At 38.0% G+C, this 14,467-nt stretch overlaps 1 protein-coding gene across 28 annotated transcripts in view; it reads right to left on the bottom strand.

Annotated features, from left to right (window-relative positions):
* Positions 1-14,467, bottom strand: part of Trpm3 (transient receptor potential cation channel subfamily M member 3) — an 843,949-nt gene that overhangs the window by 252,329 nt on the left and 577,153 nt on the right. For 15 of the 28 annotated variants that reach the window (XM_087183504.1, XM_087183498.1, XM_087183497.1 and 12 more), the window contains 2 exons: positions 14,290-14,461; positions 1,168-1,242 (listed from right to left, as the gene is read on the bottom strand). In XM_087183504.1, coding sequence (XP_087039630.1) covers positions 1,168-1,242; positions 14,290-14,461 — 247 coding nt within the window. The remainder of the gene's footprint in view (positions 1-1,167; positions 1,243-14,289; positions 14,462-14,467) is intronic. The other 13 variants (XM_087183503.1, XM_087183506.1, XM_087183505.1 and 10 more) reach the window with 1 other exon arrangement.

Raw genomic sequence — 14,467 nt, forward strand, 5'->3', positions numbered from 1 at the left:
AGCAAGCCTGCATGATGGCTTGAACAGATTAGAGCAGAGTAAGATGTTTTTGATACACCTGTAATCTGCTCAGAGGACATTTAACTTCCTTTTCAAGACATGTGGTTTGAACTTGTGGCTGTTAGTTTGTGAGAGTATGATTAGCCCCTTCCCACTTCCTAAGCTCTCCGGATAAAGTTCTACTATGACTTTCAGCACACAGAGTTGTTATCCCTCTTGCGGGATAGTTATGGGATTAATGATGGAAAATTTCATGTCATGGTTATCCCCATGCATTTGATGATGGTGCAATGATCAAAAAAGATGCCAGTGATGACAACTGAACGTCCCTTTGCCTTCCCAGCCTCCTTCATATATTCTCAGGCATAGGATGACAAAGGGAAGTCCACGAGTCACATGAGGAAAGACGGTAGCCATGGATACACGATCAGGAGCTCCTCTGCTTCCTCCCTCCTCCTCCCCTTCCTCCCTCCTTCTCCCCATCACCTTCCCTGTTCCCCCCTCATTCTGTTTCTCTCCATCTTGTCACTAACCACCACCCTCTTCCCAAAGTCCTACTGATGATTCATTCCAACCTAACCAATGCTTCGCCCATGTCTGGCACAGAGGTAGTGCTCAAATGGTTGTTGAATGAAATAATGACTTCCAAGTTTTCCAAAGTAATAAAATTTTGGGTGAGCCTCTCCTTGAACAAGATAATACTTCCTTACATAGATGGAAGGAACAAGGATTTTGTGATCATGGCAAAACCCTTGTTTGCATCTAGCTGTTCCACTAATTGTATTTAAGGTAAGAGCATAATCTCATTGAGCTGCCATTTTGCCACCTATCAAACAAGGAAGATAACTCTACCTTAAAGGGCTTTTGAGTATATTAAAAGAGATAGTGCCTATAAAAATGCCTTGCATAGCTCCAGGAACATAAACAAATGCTGATTTCCTTCTAGTAGTATTGTGGTAGTGCTGCCAAGCTGTCCCATGTGGTATCTTTAACATGATGAATAATGAGTCACTAATCCCTGATCTAGTTGAATGTCTTAGAAGAGAAAAACAGCAGTCAGAAGGAATGAAACTGTTAGGAGTTTTTAAAGGAAAAGAAAGCTTCTGTGGTTAATTTTCTTGGCTGGGGTTTAAGAGGAAGTTCAAGTTGTCCATTAATTATACTTACCAATTGGGTCTAATTGGCAACTACCCCAAAATGAATAAAACAAGCGGGAGTCAAGAGAGAAAAACGGCAGGCATCCTGTCAAAAAATAAAATCTTTGAAATTTCTACAATCCAACGGTTGGATATACATTTTTATTAAAGTAGATGGATCATATAATTTGTATGAATTTCTACGTGTGACCACAGCCCATGTTGCTTATTCAGACCTATGCCAAGCATTTCACCGCCTTTCTTAAAATCAAAATTTAACAGGTTCTTAAAATCAACATTCCTTCACTGCAGGGACTATCCTGCATTATTTTGTTTCAGTCTAGATAACTACTTGGGTAGGTGAAAGGTTATAATGAATTCATGTTAAGTACTTGTACCAGTGCTTAGCACTTAGTTAATCCCAAAACATTGGTTGTTATTATATTAATTACAATGATAATGATGAGTTTTCAGTTTGGTGTTTTCTAGGACAGGAATTAGATTTATCTTTTAAACATATTTTCTGATTTTTTTGAGAAATAAGAATTTTATTCTCAAGTGATTAGCTATATGCAACCTAAAAAACTATCCTTTCAGAGATGAGTCTAAATTTTTCTCTTTTTAAAGAGGAACTGAAACAAATGCCAATGTGTCAGTCAACATGAATAATGTTATTTACTGGACTTACTGTCTATATTCTGAACTCCACTCTCTCTCATTGGCTAAGATTGTGTGTGTGTGTGTGTGTGTGTGTGTGTGTATTTATTTATTTCAGGGTTTTTTTTTTTTTTTTTCAGAAAAGCCATTTCAGTATAATGATTCTTCTACCCCAAACTGGGAGATAATTCGATGGTAACATCATGTCTCTGGAGATGCTTATTTATTGAACAAGGTAGCTTTGGCTAGTTGGCCCAGGCCACATTTTCTGTTACATATAGGCCTTGAGGGAGAATCCCACCCATATGAGTAACTCTGCTTCTGCCTTATTTTTGTTCCTTTCCATAAATAGTATTTAAGGCTGACCTCAGATTCTCAAGTTAGGTCTTTTGACCCTACTTTCCCAGGACTAACCTAGACTTTGGAAGCAGCCTCTACCTGGTTGGGAGGTAGGAGCTGGGCAGGGTGGTAGCTGCCCAGGTGTGAGAGGCAAGGCACCCACTCTTCATGGAGGATCACTTGGTCATTCTCAGTGCACATAACCTGGCAGAGCTGCCTTCTCATAGGAATGTACTCACCAGGGAAACCACAAAGCAATATCCCTCAGTGCACATGATATAAGGGTTAGTTCCTCTGGGTCCCTCAGTTTGTATATTAGAAAACCAAGAACAACTGCTGTACCTTTTCCAGGGAGTTTCTAATTAGCATGTTTCTTGGAACACAAATTCAGCTTGCTAGTACAAACTCTCCAGGCTGCTCTACCACTGTGTATGGCAATTAGACCACGCAATAAATACTATAAGGAAAGCTTCAAGTTAGTAACCTCATGGACCCCACCCCCACCCCCACCCCAACCTGGTGCTCCTGGCAAAATTTATCACATACATTTGTTGATGGACCTGAGCAAAAATGTTGGCTTAGCTGCATCTTTCCTGCAGAGTGAGCATGCTGGTATTTTTAGTTTATTTTTCCCCAAGTTATCAAACCCTAATGAACAATAGTTTAAAGGGCACTTTAGTGAAGACCAGCCAGGGTAAGATTAGTGTCATAGTTAAAAATGAAGATGTCTAAAAAAAAAAAAAGATGTCTAGACAGCAGGTATGCATTTATTGTGTCTGTGATTGTCTTGGTATTTCCTTAATTACCCTTCAGGATACTGCTTTGAAATGAGGCTGATTCCCTAAACATACTACTTCTGTTTGTTGCTCATGTGTATGGAGAACTTTTTACTTATCTGAATTCTTAGAGTCATATATCCAATAAAGTAAGAAAAGCACCTCCTATGCTAAGGTAGTGACAATGATGCTGAACAAAGCGTGGCAAACCTAGGATTTTGCAGGTTAGGTTCAGGTGAAAGGTCTGCCAAGTTAACTCACCACATGGATTTCAGCAGGACACTTGACCTTTTCTAAGTGACTTTCCTATTCACAAAATAACTAAATGAAGTTATATTTAAATATACACACATAATGTCCTGTTTAGCATTTTGATTCTGTGTTCTATTATAGTTTCTCCCTGTGTATTAATCAGCCAGCAAAAGAGAAACAGTGGAATGTGTATATATTTTTCTTATAATTTTAATGATATTTCCTGAAAAGTAACTAGTTTACATGTGGTTCTTATTCATGTTTGCAGCTGAAATTTGCTTATGCTGACAGAAGATAAATAATGAAAAGAAAAGTTTAGACTATATGCAAAGCACTAACTTTCTGGCTGTTGAAAGCTTTCACCTGTCTGGCTTTCAATCCACCTCCATTCTGTCAAATCTCACTTGAAATTCATCTACCAGGTATCCGCAAATACTCCAACCAGAAACGTTCCTCTGAATGCCTATTGTACTTCGTACTACTAAGACATTTAGCACTTATTGCTGCATAATTGGCTCTTTGCATAGAGAGAAGGTATAAAACTCAGTGGTGGAGGTGTGTGTTCAAACAGATTTCAGGTCTGCCACTTGCTAGTAGTCTTATTTTTGTTCAATTGCTTGGCATTTTTGTTTCCATATTGGTAAACTGGAAAAATAATCGTATCCACTTCAAGTCTCTTATAAGAGTAAATCAGTTATTCCCTGTTAATCATTTAGAAGAAGACTCAACAAAAACTAGTTATTGTTTATTTATTTGTAAAACTAAGTTTTCAAGTATGCAGCTATGCCTTATTTAATCTTGCAACTCCTACAATGTTTTGTATATTGTAGGCACACAAACAAATGCTTCGAAAGAAAAATCTCAAAAGAAATACCGTCAAGGAGAAATAAAGAAAACAAGCAGCTGCTATTTTAGATGACAGGTATTTTGAGTTCTCACAATTGTCACATTTTGAAAGGTTGAAAAAATCTGACATGTATTTAGCTTTCATAGGAAGGATCTTTAAAAGTATAGTGGGGTACAAGAGTGTCATGAAGCTTTTCCACACCGAGCATGTGGACAATCGTCAACAGCTGTTCAAATAACTGTTCAGTGAGCTGTATTAGAATGGGGAGAAGACGCTGGACTATGGGGTTCAGGACCATGACGAAAGGGAAGTGAACAGTTTTAGATTTTACTCATGTTAGGGACATAGATATAGGGCATTGTTAGTCTCCCCATTGTAAGAACAGGATATTTGATTAAAATGAAGGATTGGGAATAAGTTTAGGCCTATTCTTTTGTAATTAAAATTGTTTTTATTAGTACATGTTTACAGTATATGATGATCACATTCATTTTGGGAAGTTGATACATGTACATCACACATCTCAATTCTGTTTACTTCTCTTTGCTCGCCCCTCCCCCTTCCTTTTACTTTTTGGTCCTTTTCTCATTTGCAAAAGATCTTTCTCCAGTTTCCTATTAACTAGCTATAAGAAACCACATGATATTTAAGCTTGTGTTGCTAATTAGGCTGGTTATCATTCACCAACTCCAAAAAAGGAAGATGATTTTGGTTCTGATGTCAGCCATGATTACATCTAAGTAAAAAAAAATTATTACACCATTTCATAGTTTTTATATATATCCTTCATATGTAATTTGAGAATATTGTTTTCAATGTGTCCTTACCTAGCTCTCTTCCCTTGGGCCTCCTGACTTGATGCTTGCATTCTGCCTTAGGAGTGAAGAGTTGCCAGGAGACTGAGTGAGCCTGAGGGAAGGTGTCTCTAGCACAGTCAGATGCTTCCCCACCCACACAGTGAGCAATGCTAGGGGTCACCCCAGGGTCCAGACGAGACTTGGGTCAAAGGGATGGAATTGCAGAGTGAACAATTTGAAAAACACAAATGTACAATGCACAACATGAGGACTATGGTTTATAATAGTATTCCCTATTTAGGATTTTCGCTAAATGAGTGGGTTGTGGCTACTCTCAACATGAGTAACTATGTGAAATGAAGGTACACTAATCTGTTCTACTATAGTGCCATTTTGCTACAGCTGGGTCTTAGAACATGTTGTATACCTTAAACATACACAATAAAATTTATTTTTTAAAAATAATGATATACACTTAAGGGAGAAGGTTACTAAACTACATAATGCGGATAGACAGATTTCCTCCAAAGGCTTGTACATTCTTTTTTGATTACAAAAGCAGTATCTGCTCACTGTAAAATCAATTATCAAGAAGTTTTTTAAAGGTATAAATTGAAGTATCACTGCTTGTCTTCTCTTTCCTATCTTAAATCTCACTATAAATACTAATTGTTCACTTGTGTCCTTTTAGATATTTTATAGGCATATAATTTTAAGATATAATTATACTAAGCATATAGTTGTATTCTTGTACAACATGTTGTTAACTTAAGCAATGAAAAAACCCTGTAGATAATCTTTCCTTCTGAGCCCAAACAGAACTATTACATTATCAGCGTGATTTCAGAATATTTTACTATGTATCTACTATTTGCTTATTGATGAATAATTAGGTTATTTCTATTTTATTACTGTAAATAATATTACAGTAAATGGATGCAGAATAAACTCTCAGAAATAAACTTTTAATAGGCCTAAATGATATGCACATTTAAAATCTAACAGAGCTGGAAAAATTGTCTTTTGGATAAAGTTGCCCATATTTACATACCCATTGAAAATGTTATATTTCCAACTTTTGTTTTTTTGCCAATTTGACAGGCAAAAATATTTCATTATTGAATGAGATTGAGTACGTCTTTCCCTATAATCTCTCCATTGCAATACTTTGCTCATTTTTCTATGAGGCTTTTCACATTTTTTAAAACTGATTTTTAGGTTGTCCACATATTATAGCAATTAGCCTTCTGTCATAATTGCTACTATATTTCACTTGGACACTTTCTCATGAATTTATTCATTGCATTTTCTAATGGACCCCTAAACATTATTTTTTTTTAAATTTTATTAAATTCTTTTATTGGTACATTGTACGTATACAACACAATTACATTTCTCATTGGGATTGTACCTTTACATAATGCATCTTGGTTCTTATTTTTTCCCCATTCCTAGCCCACCCTTCCCTATTTACAAAGACTGAATTTCCATTTTTTCCATTTCTCAGCATTTTTCCTTTCCCTTCTTTCCTTTCCCCTGCCCCTCCCACTACCCCTAACCCTTTGGACCTTTTCTTCCTACTTTACGTTTTCGATTATTCATTCTAATCATTGGTACATTTTATGTATACAATATAATGACATTCATCGTTGGAAATTTGCACCTTTACATAGTCTCTCTTGGTTCTTATTCCTCAACATTATTTTCTATAGAAGCTTGGGTTGTGTGAATGGAATATTTCTAAAAACTTATGATTTTGGTATAGGTCAAATAACTCTAACCTAGAGCCTTATTCTAAAATAATCTTCAGTAATTTACAGAACAAAAATTAGAATTTTCCTGGTATTCCACTTTGAACTGTATTCTACTAAAGTCTTATTAGGTTATTCCCTGGGCAGGGTCTAGGGAGTCAGATCTCCAGAGGTCCCCAGGCAGAGTAACCACATGTTTGCACCTTTGTCTCTTTCCCCTGGTTAGCTAATAACTGTGGATTGTAGGATTTCTATGAGCATGAAGGACTCGGACACGAAGACCCTCTTAGTCTAGAGCACATTTCTGGAATCACTGAGCCTGAAACATAAAGCAGTGGTGCTAAGACGGGTGCTACCAAATTGGAAATTCTGATCTTATCTTCATGCGTTCTGCCTGTTAAGCTGCTCCGTGTGTCTCCTCAAATAAGAAACAGCTCCTATGTAGTCATCATGGTAGAGAGGTCAATTTGAGTCCATTTACTGTTTTCAAATGTGTTGAAAGCTCTAATATAGATGATGACTTTGGGCCTCATCCAGGAAAGATCAGGTTTAAGATTCAGCACAAATGAAGGTGATGTTAGAAAGTACTTCCCAATAGCAGGTGATGTTAGATTTTGATGGAAGTGCTCCAGCTGATGTCAGTGTGTGTCTGGGTTCAGGACACCAAAGTATTAGAGGTTGTTAAGTATTTTGAATCTCGCTACCACTTCCCTAGTGATGCTGCTTCTACATGTCTTTGAATGTGGACATCCTGCAAGTAGTAGTTCCTAGGGATGGTGATGGTGTTTGAGCCAGGCGATTCTTCATGTGAAACTGTCCTATGTGTGGTAGAATGTCAACATTCATTTCCCCTCACTGGTAATTGGGACTTTATCAGCTCTGACTCACCGCATGCACTATCATGTGCATGGTATTCATCTATCATACATCTCAGTGGAAAGGGAAATACTTATTCCCCACAAAAACATAGTTTATTAGAGATGGCATTCTGTCCTACTGAACAATGTTATTATTATCATTATTTTTATTAGTTTGTGTAAGCACACAATCATATATGGGCAAGGTGTGTTGGCTTAGGACAGTGGTGGTGAACCTATGGCATGCGTGCCACAGCAGGCTGTTTGTATCATTGAAAGCTCTAAAAGGTTCACCATCACTGGTTTAGGAACTTCATAATAAAATATACATTTTTTGTTACACAGAGATTTCTAAATACCAGTATCCTCAAATGCCAAATTTGATTATAGTCTATGAATTCTGCAATCATTTCTTCTCTTTGTTTACTTAGAGATAAATGCCAAGTCCATTCTAATCTGCTGCTTTAGAAAAAAGTACTGTAGGTAGCCTCATAAGACAAGGTCATGCTGAAATGTCAGATGTTACTCTGGGCCAAAGAAAGAACAACATCAAATTATCTTCCAAGCAAACCTTGAAAGTAGCAAAATCATTGATTATGGAAATCTGAAGCTGCCTAGATACTCCTATCAAATAATATCATAAAATAAGTGTTTTCATAAGTTCTGTCATGGAGAAATAATCCCTCAAATCAGATTTATTTTGATATAAAGTTCTCTTTCAAGTAGGGAGATAGAAAATTCTTGCCTCATAATAGAATTTCCTACACCCAGGCTTCATGTTCACAATATAATTAGATGTGCAATCCAAATAAAATTTCCATCTGGCCAATCCTAAAATACCATTCAAATACAAACAACCAACACCTTAATCAAATGGAGCCTGAAGAGAACTTGATTTCTGTCTTCTTTCAATGTGTGTTTTTTTTTTTTTGAGGGGGGTAAAATGGTCAAATGTCAGAAGAAAATCTGGTACTGGTCCAGATCTAAGTTTTTATCATCTATTATTGGCCAATTCACACTCACCCTGAGTTCTGACACCTGCAACAAGCAAAATCACTCAACACTCCAATTCACGTCTGTGATTATTCTTAGACACTGAAATAACATGAATCTCCAAACAAGGCTTGCATTTTCTTGATTAAACTCTGTCTTCTTAGGCCAGAGTGACAGCTACAGTTTAGAATTTTCAATAATATAGACAAAGTAGAAGTTTTCTGGTTGTTGCTTCTGTGACCAAGAAATTACATCAACTACTCTTTACTAATGTTAATAGAAGTAATGTTAATAGAAGTTTGTGGATATGTGCCACGATATAACTTTAAGCCTTCATTTTCCCTTCAGACTCTCTAACTACGGAAGCATGGGGCTTCTTCAGAGGCACAGCCAGTTCCCAACGTGTGGTGCCCTGTTTATTCTAATAAACACCCTGGATTCTGCTGGGCTTCAGATGAAAGGACCTGAATCTCAGGTTAGAACCTGTGGCAGTGAGGCTATGTACACATGGTCCATGGTTTCCCATCTGGGACCACTGCACCCTCAAGAAGGCAAGAAGGGAATCAATAGTTTGAATGGCCACACAGCAACATCCTTTCCCATGTTGACTGATTTCATCACAACACTCTGAGGAATTAACATCCCTTGTTTACAGGAGGAGAAACAAAATTCTAAGAGAAATACCGATTGGAACATCTGGGTCTACCTGCCACTCTCATTTTAAAGCACTCATGATAGACAAGCTATTCCTCTTCTCCCCAAAGTTATACTCACCCTTCAAACTCTTAAAAGCAAGCCTCAGTTTCTAGGGATTTATCTAACCTTCATTTTTAAGAACTGCAATGTTACTATTTGTTTTAAATAAGTTTTGCTCAGCTGAGAGTAGAATTTGAGGCTAGAAAGGATTATAAAAATGTAAGATAAAGTTAAGCATGAAAGATTGAGAAAATACTTATACAACATTATGGGGTATATTATGGTAACTAGATTATGTATATAATACATAATAATCAAATTAAGGTAATAAACCTTTCCATCTCTGCAGATGCTCATAATTTTTATGTGCTTGGAATTTCATACTTTTCTACTCATTATAAAATATAGCATAGGTTGTTTTAATCAATAGCTACCCTACTGTGTGATACAAAACCAGAAATACATAATTCCTCTCCTTCGTATTTTGGTGCCCCTAAATAGTGTATATCCTAATTTTTAAAAAATTTATTAAAGAATTATTGCATCAGTATTTGCCATTATGTTGTTCCTGAGTTAAAGAAATACTTTTAAAATCTAGTCTATGTGTGGCCAACACACATTTCAAAAGATGATTTGGTACTGATATTTATGGATGAAATGAAATGCTGTCTGGATTTCCTTCAAGATTATCCAGGAAGCAGGTGGATGTATTTATAGAGGGGACAAGTTTGGCCATTGGTTGATAAAGGTAGAGGCTGGGTAATATCTACAGGCTATGACTGTGGCGATCAGTAATATGTCCAATACCTGTAGTGTGTATTATTGGTGGTTAGTCATACCCTGGATGTTATAATATGCTCTGCTTTTCCATATGTTTGAAATTTTTAACAATAAAATGTCTATAAAACATGTATATGCTTAGGATTTTTAAAGATCATCAGGATACCAAGATGCTGTTCCCTGGAGCAGTCCATACCTATTTTATCTATATCTTTACTCTTTAATAGGTAATATTAATAGAGGTTTGATGATACTCTAACCACAGTTTACCACCTCTCCTGCTACTGTGCTCATCCAAACCACTCTTATCTCTCCCTGCATTATTGCAGTAGCTTCCTAAAGGCATCTCCTTCCTTTTTATTCTTTCCCAAACTCAGTCTAAACTCTACATACAACTGCAGTGATACAGTATTTTAAAGTATAAAGGTGATCCTATAAATTGTCAGATCCAAACTTACTAGAATAAAATTCAACTCTTTACTAAGCTTTTCTTACTACTGAACACCCTAAATGTTTGATCCTGCTTTTGTTCTCCCCAGAATGCTCTTTCCACAGCCCCCTCACTGTATTCAGGCCTCTGGTTCAATGTCACCCCCTCCTAGGCCATCTCTGGTTGCCTAACTGAAATGACCCTCATGACACATATGGATGCACACAGACGTATACCTTCTGCTTTATTTTTCTCAATAGCACCTTGTTCTATCAGACATTGTATATTTGCTTATTTACTTAGTACACTGTTCTTCCTCCTTAAGATCAGTGAATTGTTTAGTACTGCTTCTCTAGACCTTAACCATGGCAGGGATGTAATAAGAGTTCAAAAAATATTTCCTTACTAAAGGAATGATTGGCATTGTTCCCTGCATATGAGATTTGCAGATTAAAATATTGTGGCTAAGAGAGTATTACAAAACATGTAACTGCTCTTGTCTAAAAGGATTTTCTTTCCTCTGTGACACTGCCTGTTGAGAGCACGAGTGTCTGGGGGGCGGGGAGAGATACTGGATGCTCCAGTGCCGAGAAAAAGGTGAGGCACTTCTAATGTTATTCATAATTGGGCGTAAATGGGAGAGCTGACGAGAGAGGGCATACGGGGGTCCTGAACAAGATTTACTCTATGGTTAAAGGAGACACTCTCCGGAAGAGTATGCCATTTATGTAATAAACAGGCTGTGCATCGGTGGCTGCAGGTTACCTTAAGTGACAAGGAAGTCTGGCACTTGAATTAGGAAGATGCTGCATGTCCGCAGACAGCTACAGGCTGTCCTGAGAATTGGGTGGCAGACAGTGTTATTGTAGCACTGTGTCTAATGTGCAGGAAATTGAATTCCACAGTCATACCCAAGCTTTCTTACACTTTTGAAGCAGAAGATGAAAATATAAATGACATTGTTGGACTGGCTCTATAAAATATAATTTCTGAAAGGAAGAACCACATTATTACCAATCGTGGTATAAAGAAAAAAAGTGTCCAGGTTAGAAATCAGAATTACTGTTATATTGAGCAAGAAGGATTCATTAAAAGTTTGCATTTTATGCTGTCTCATGTTACTACCAGGTCCACTTTAGCCTGTCTTCTCAGTTCTCTCCTAGAAGCTTCTATGTTCTCCATGGTTTCTTTTCTTTGCAGGTTACTGAATGGGGACCTCTAAGTCAGTGAGCTGTGGTGACCCCTTCCCCTCAGAGGAGCCTGTACTCCCTTCCTATTTTGGGGGCTGAGTTCAGAGTAGAATGAAAGCTTATGAGTCACTTGCTTGTAAGTGTCCCATCATTTCAGTTTTCCCTAGACTAATAGGCCCAAGGGCCATGGGACTTTTTTTAATTCATTAAGTTTATTGGTACATTTTAGGTATACAATATGATGACAATCATCACTGGGAATTTGTACCTTTACATGACATATCTTGGTTCTTATTTTTTTCCCCATTCCCCTGCCCTCCCTTCAACCCATTCATCCCTCCCTATTTACAAAGACTTTGTTTCCATTTTTTCCTTTTCTCATATTTATTTTCCCCTTCACCTGCCACTTCCCCTTCTGGGACATGGGACTTTTAACACTAAGCCCAAGACAGTCCCAGGCAAACTGGGGCAAGTTGGTCTCCCTACCGCTAGAAAGTTTAGGGATAGCATTACAGTTCATGGGCAAATTCTTTACCCTCCTCCTTTTAACTTCCTATGCTTTCTAGAATCTCTACTGAACTTCTGTAACAATTCTGACCACTTAATTATATTCACTGAATGGGAGCCTGTGGGTTTCTATGATACCTCAAGAAGAGTCACAAAAGAAATCTCCTGGTACCTAGGTTTATGCCTCTCCTCTACTTTATACCTCGATGCTCGATTTGGTCTGTACTTGTGAATGTGCCCATATGCTGCTCTCTGCCTTGACACTTTAGCAAGTGCCTTGTATCTCCACCAGGATATGATGTGTCTCTGATGATCTATCTGCATCTGGTGATGTGTCTTGTGGCATGCTTGAGTCCTGCTATCTACTGGGGCCTGTTCTTCACACTCCACATTGCTGGGCTCTGCTCCTCACTGATGCCAGGCTGTAGTCCAGGAGCTCCTTGGGCTTCCCTGGTGGGCCACGCACACACAGCACTTCTGCAAGCTTTGGAGAAAGGCATCCTCCTAAACACGTACATTTCATTATTGAAGATGCCCTCTCTGGGATGACCAGTTAGTAGAAGGCACCAGGCTTGCCTAACAGCTCTAGTTGGATTTTGACTCCACCCTAAGTCCTTTTTGCTGGGTGCATACTTTATTCAGCCACATTACCAGCTGTGCTCCCTATGCTACTGACCAGCTGCTCCATCTGCCAGCAGCACCTGTCTGGATAGATTTTCTCATTACGAGTCCTAAACTTGACCCTGAATTTGTCCCTTGTTTCCCTGCTTCAGTATCTTTCAGCTTCCATCTTGCTCCTATTTAAGCTACATTCTTAACTGAGTATGCAAAAAGAAGGAAGGTAATAGCCCATAAAACCTATGTAGTTGACAATAGTTATACAACATTTGACCATTCTATCAAATATTGTAATGAATTCATTTAGTACTTATATCAAAACCTACCTCCCATTGATAACAGTGCTTTGTTATATTTGATGTCTGGTGGCCTCTGGATCTGTTTTTTAGTCTTTTCTACCTCTTTATTTCCCTAGAAAATGTTTATCCTGGGCTATTAGCATGTTTCTTTTTTCCAAAGATAGTTCGGGAAGGGAGTTTTCTAATATAATTTTTACTTTAGTCCCAGGTCAGAATACGTTATTCCAGACATCTTTGTGAAAAAGATGAAAGTATGAAACCTGGCTACTTAAGCAGTAGTAGTTCTTAAAAGCTAAAACCAGAGAAGACAGTACAGGAAAGAGAAGCTGTGGTCTGATGGGTTTATCATTCCAGCCCTGGGAGGAAGGTGACTATGACAAGGAATATCCATCTGGAGCAGATGGAAAAAAGACACCAGAGAAGGAAAGAGTGATTTGGACACGCTGAAACACATTGCACTAGGATTCTGAAAACTCATCTAGGCAAAGAGAAGCTTTTGTTATTCGGAACTGCAGGTTTTGGAGTTTTAATCAGTTAGATCCAAGTTTCCCTGATGGAACATAATAATTACCACCAAGTATGAGCTTGCCATGAAGCTTCACGTTTTACTTTGTGAAAAAAAATTCAATCTTATTTTGTAAGGAAGAACATATTATAGGAACATCACATTATGATTATATTCCAATGCAAGCCACATAGTGATCTGGGAAGCATTGTTTCTGCCTTTTCGCAGCTCAAATGTTTACCCAGTGACTCCAGCACAGAGCCCAAAGTTACTGATGAGGATAACATCAGATATGTATAATATATATCACATAATATAGTTTATATATACATATATAAAATCTAGAAATAGCAGTGAATGAGTACATGAAGAGACAGAGTTAGTTTCATCAAGATGGTTTCACAGGATGCTTTGGCTTAGAGAATGTTCAATTCCCTTGAAATGCCTTTGCACAGCCAGATCTCTGCTAAGATCAAAATGCATTTTTCCCTTTTTTTGTAGGTACCAAAAATAGCTTAATAAATAGAAACAATTTCTCTAGGGTGTCTTTCCTCCTTAGAGCACTATGAAAAGGATGTAGGAAACATTTGGAGAGAAAGCTTATCTGCATTCACAAACCCCATGTGGGGTTTGAGTTTTCTTGCATGAGAAATGAGCTTGAGCCCACTAATTGTGTAATCACGTCTTATACCTCCAGTTAGCCTCCTCTGGAAAACTTCCTAACTGCTGGCCCAGGAGAAATGATAGTCCCTGTTTACAACTTCAAGTTTTTGTAACATAGGTGCACAAGACCCGTAAAGCGAATCACTTTCAGCATACTTTCTCCGAGGCACAACAGGGGAAACAATGGTCCACTTACTTGTGTTTATCTTCTGGAGTGAAATGTGCTTTTCCAGTTGTCTCCGAAGTTTCACCTCGGCTCCATATTTTCCAGTGGTCCCATTGTCAGCCAGGATGAAGTGGGAGTGCATGCTGTTGAGAACAGTGAGCTTGCTCATGGGATTGGACATGGTCTGGTATGGCCGGACTACCTGCAG

The sequence above is a fragment of the Heterocephalus glaber genome, unplaced genomic scaffold (genome assembly GCF_053883595.1).
Source record: "Heterocephalus glaber isolate CG9 unplaced genomic scaffold, H.glaber_assembly_v1.0 deba00001481, whole genome shotgun sequence".
NCBI lineage: Eukaryota > Metazoa > Chordata > Mammalia > Rodentia > Bathyergidae > Heterocephalus > Heterocephalus glaber.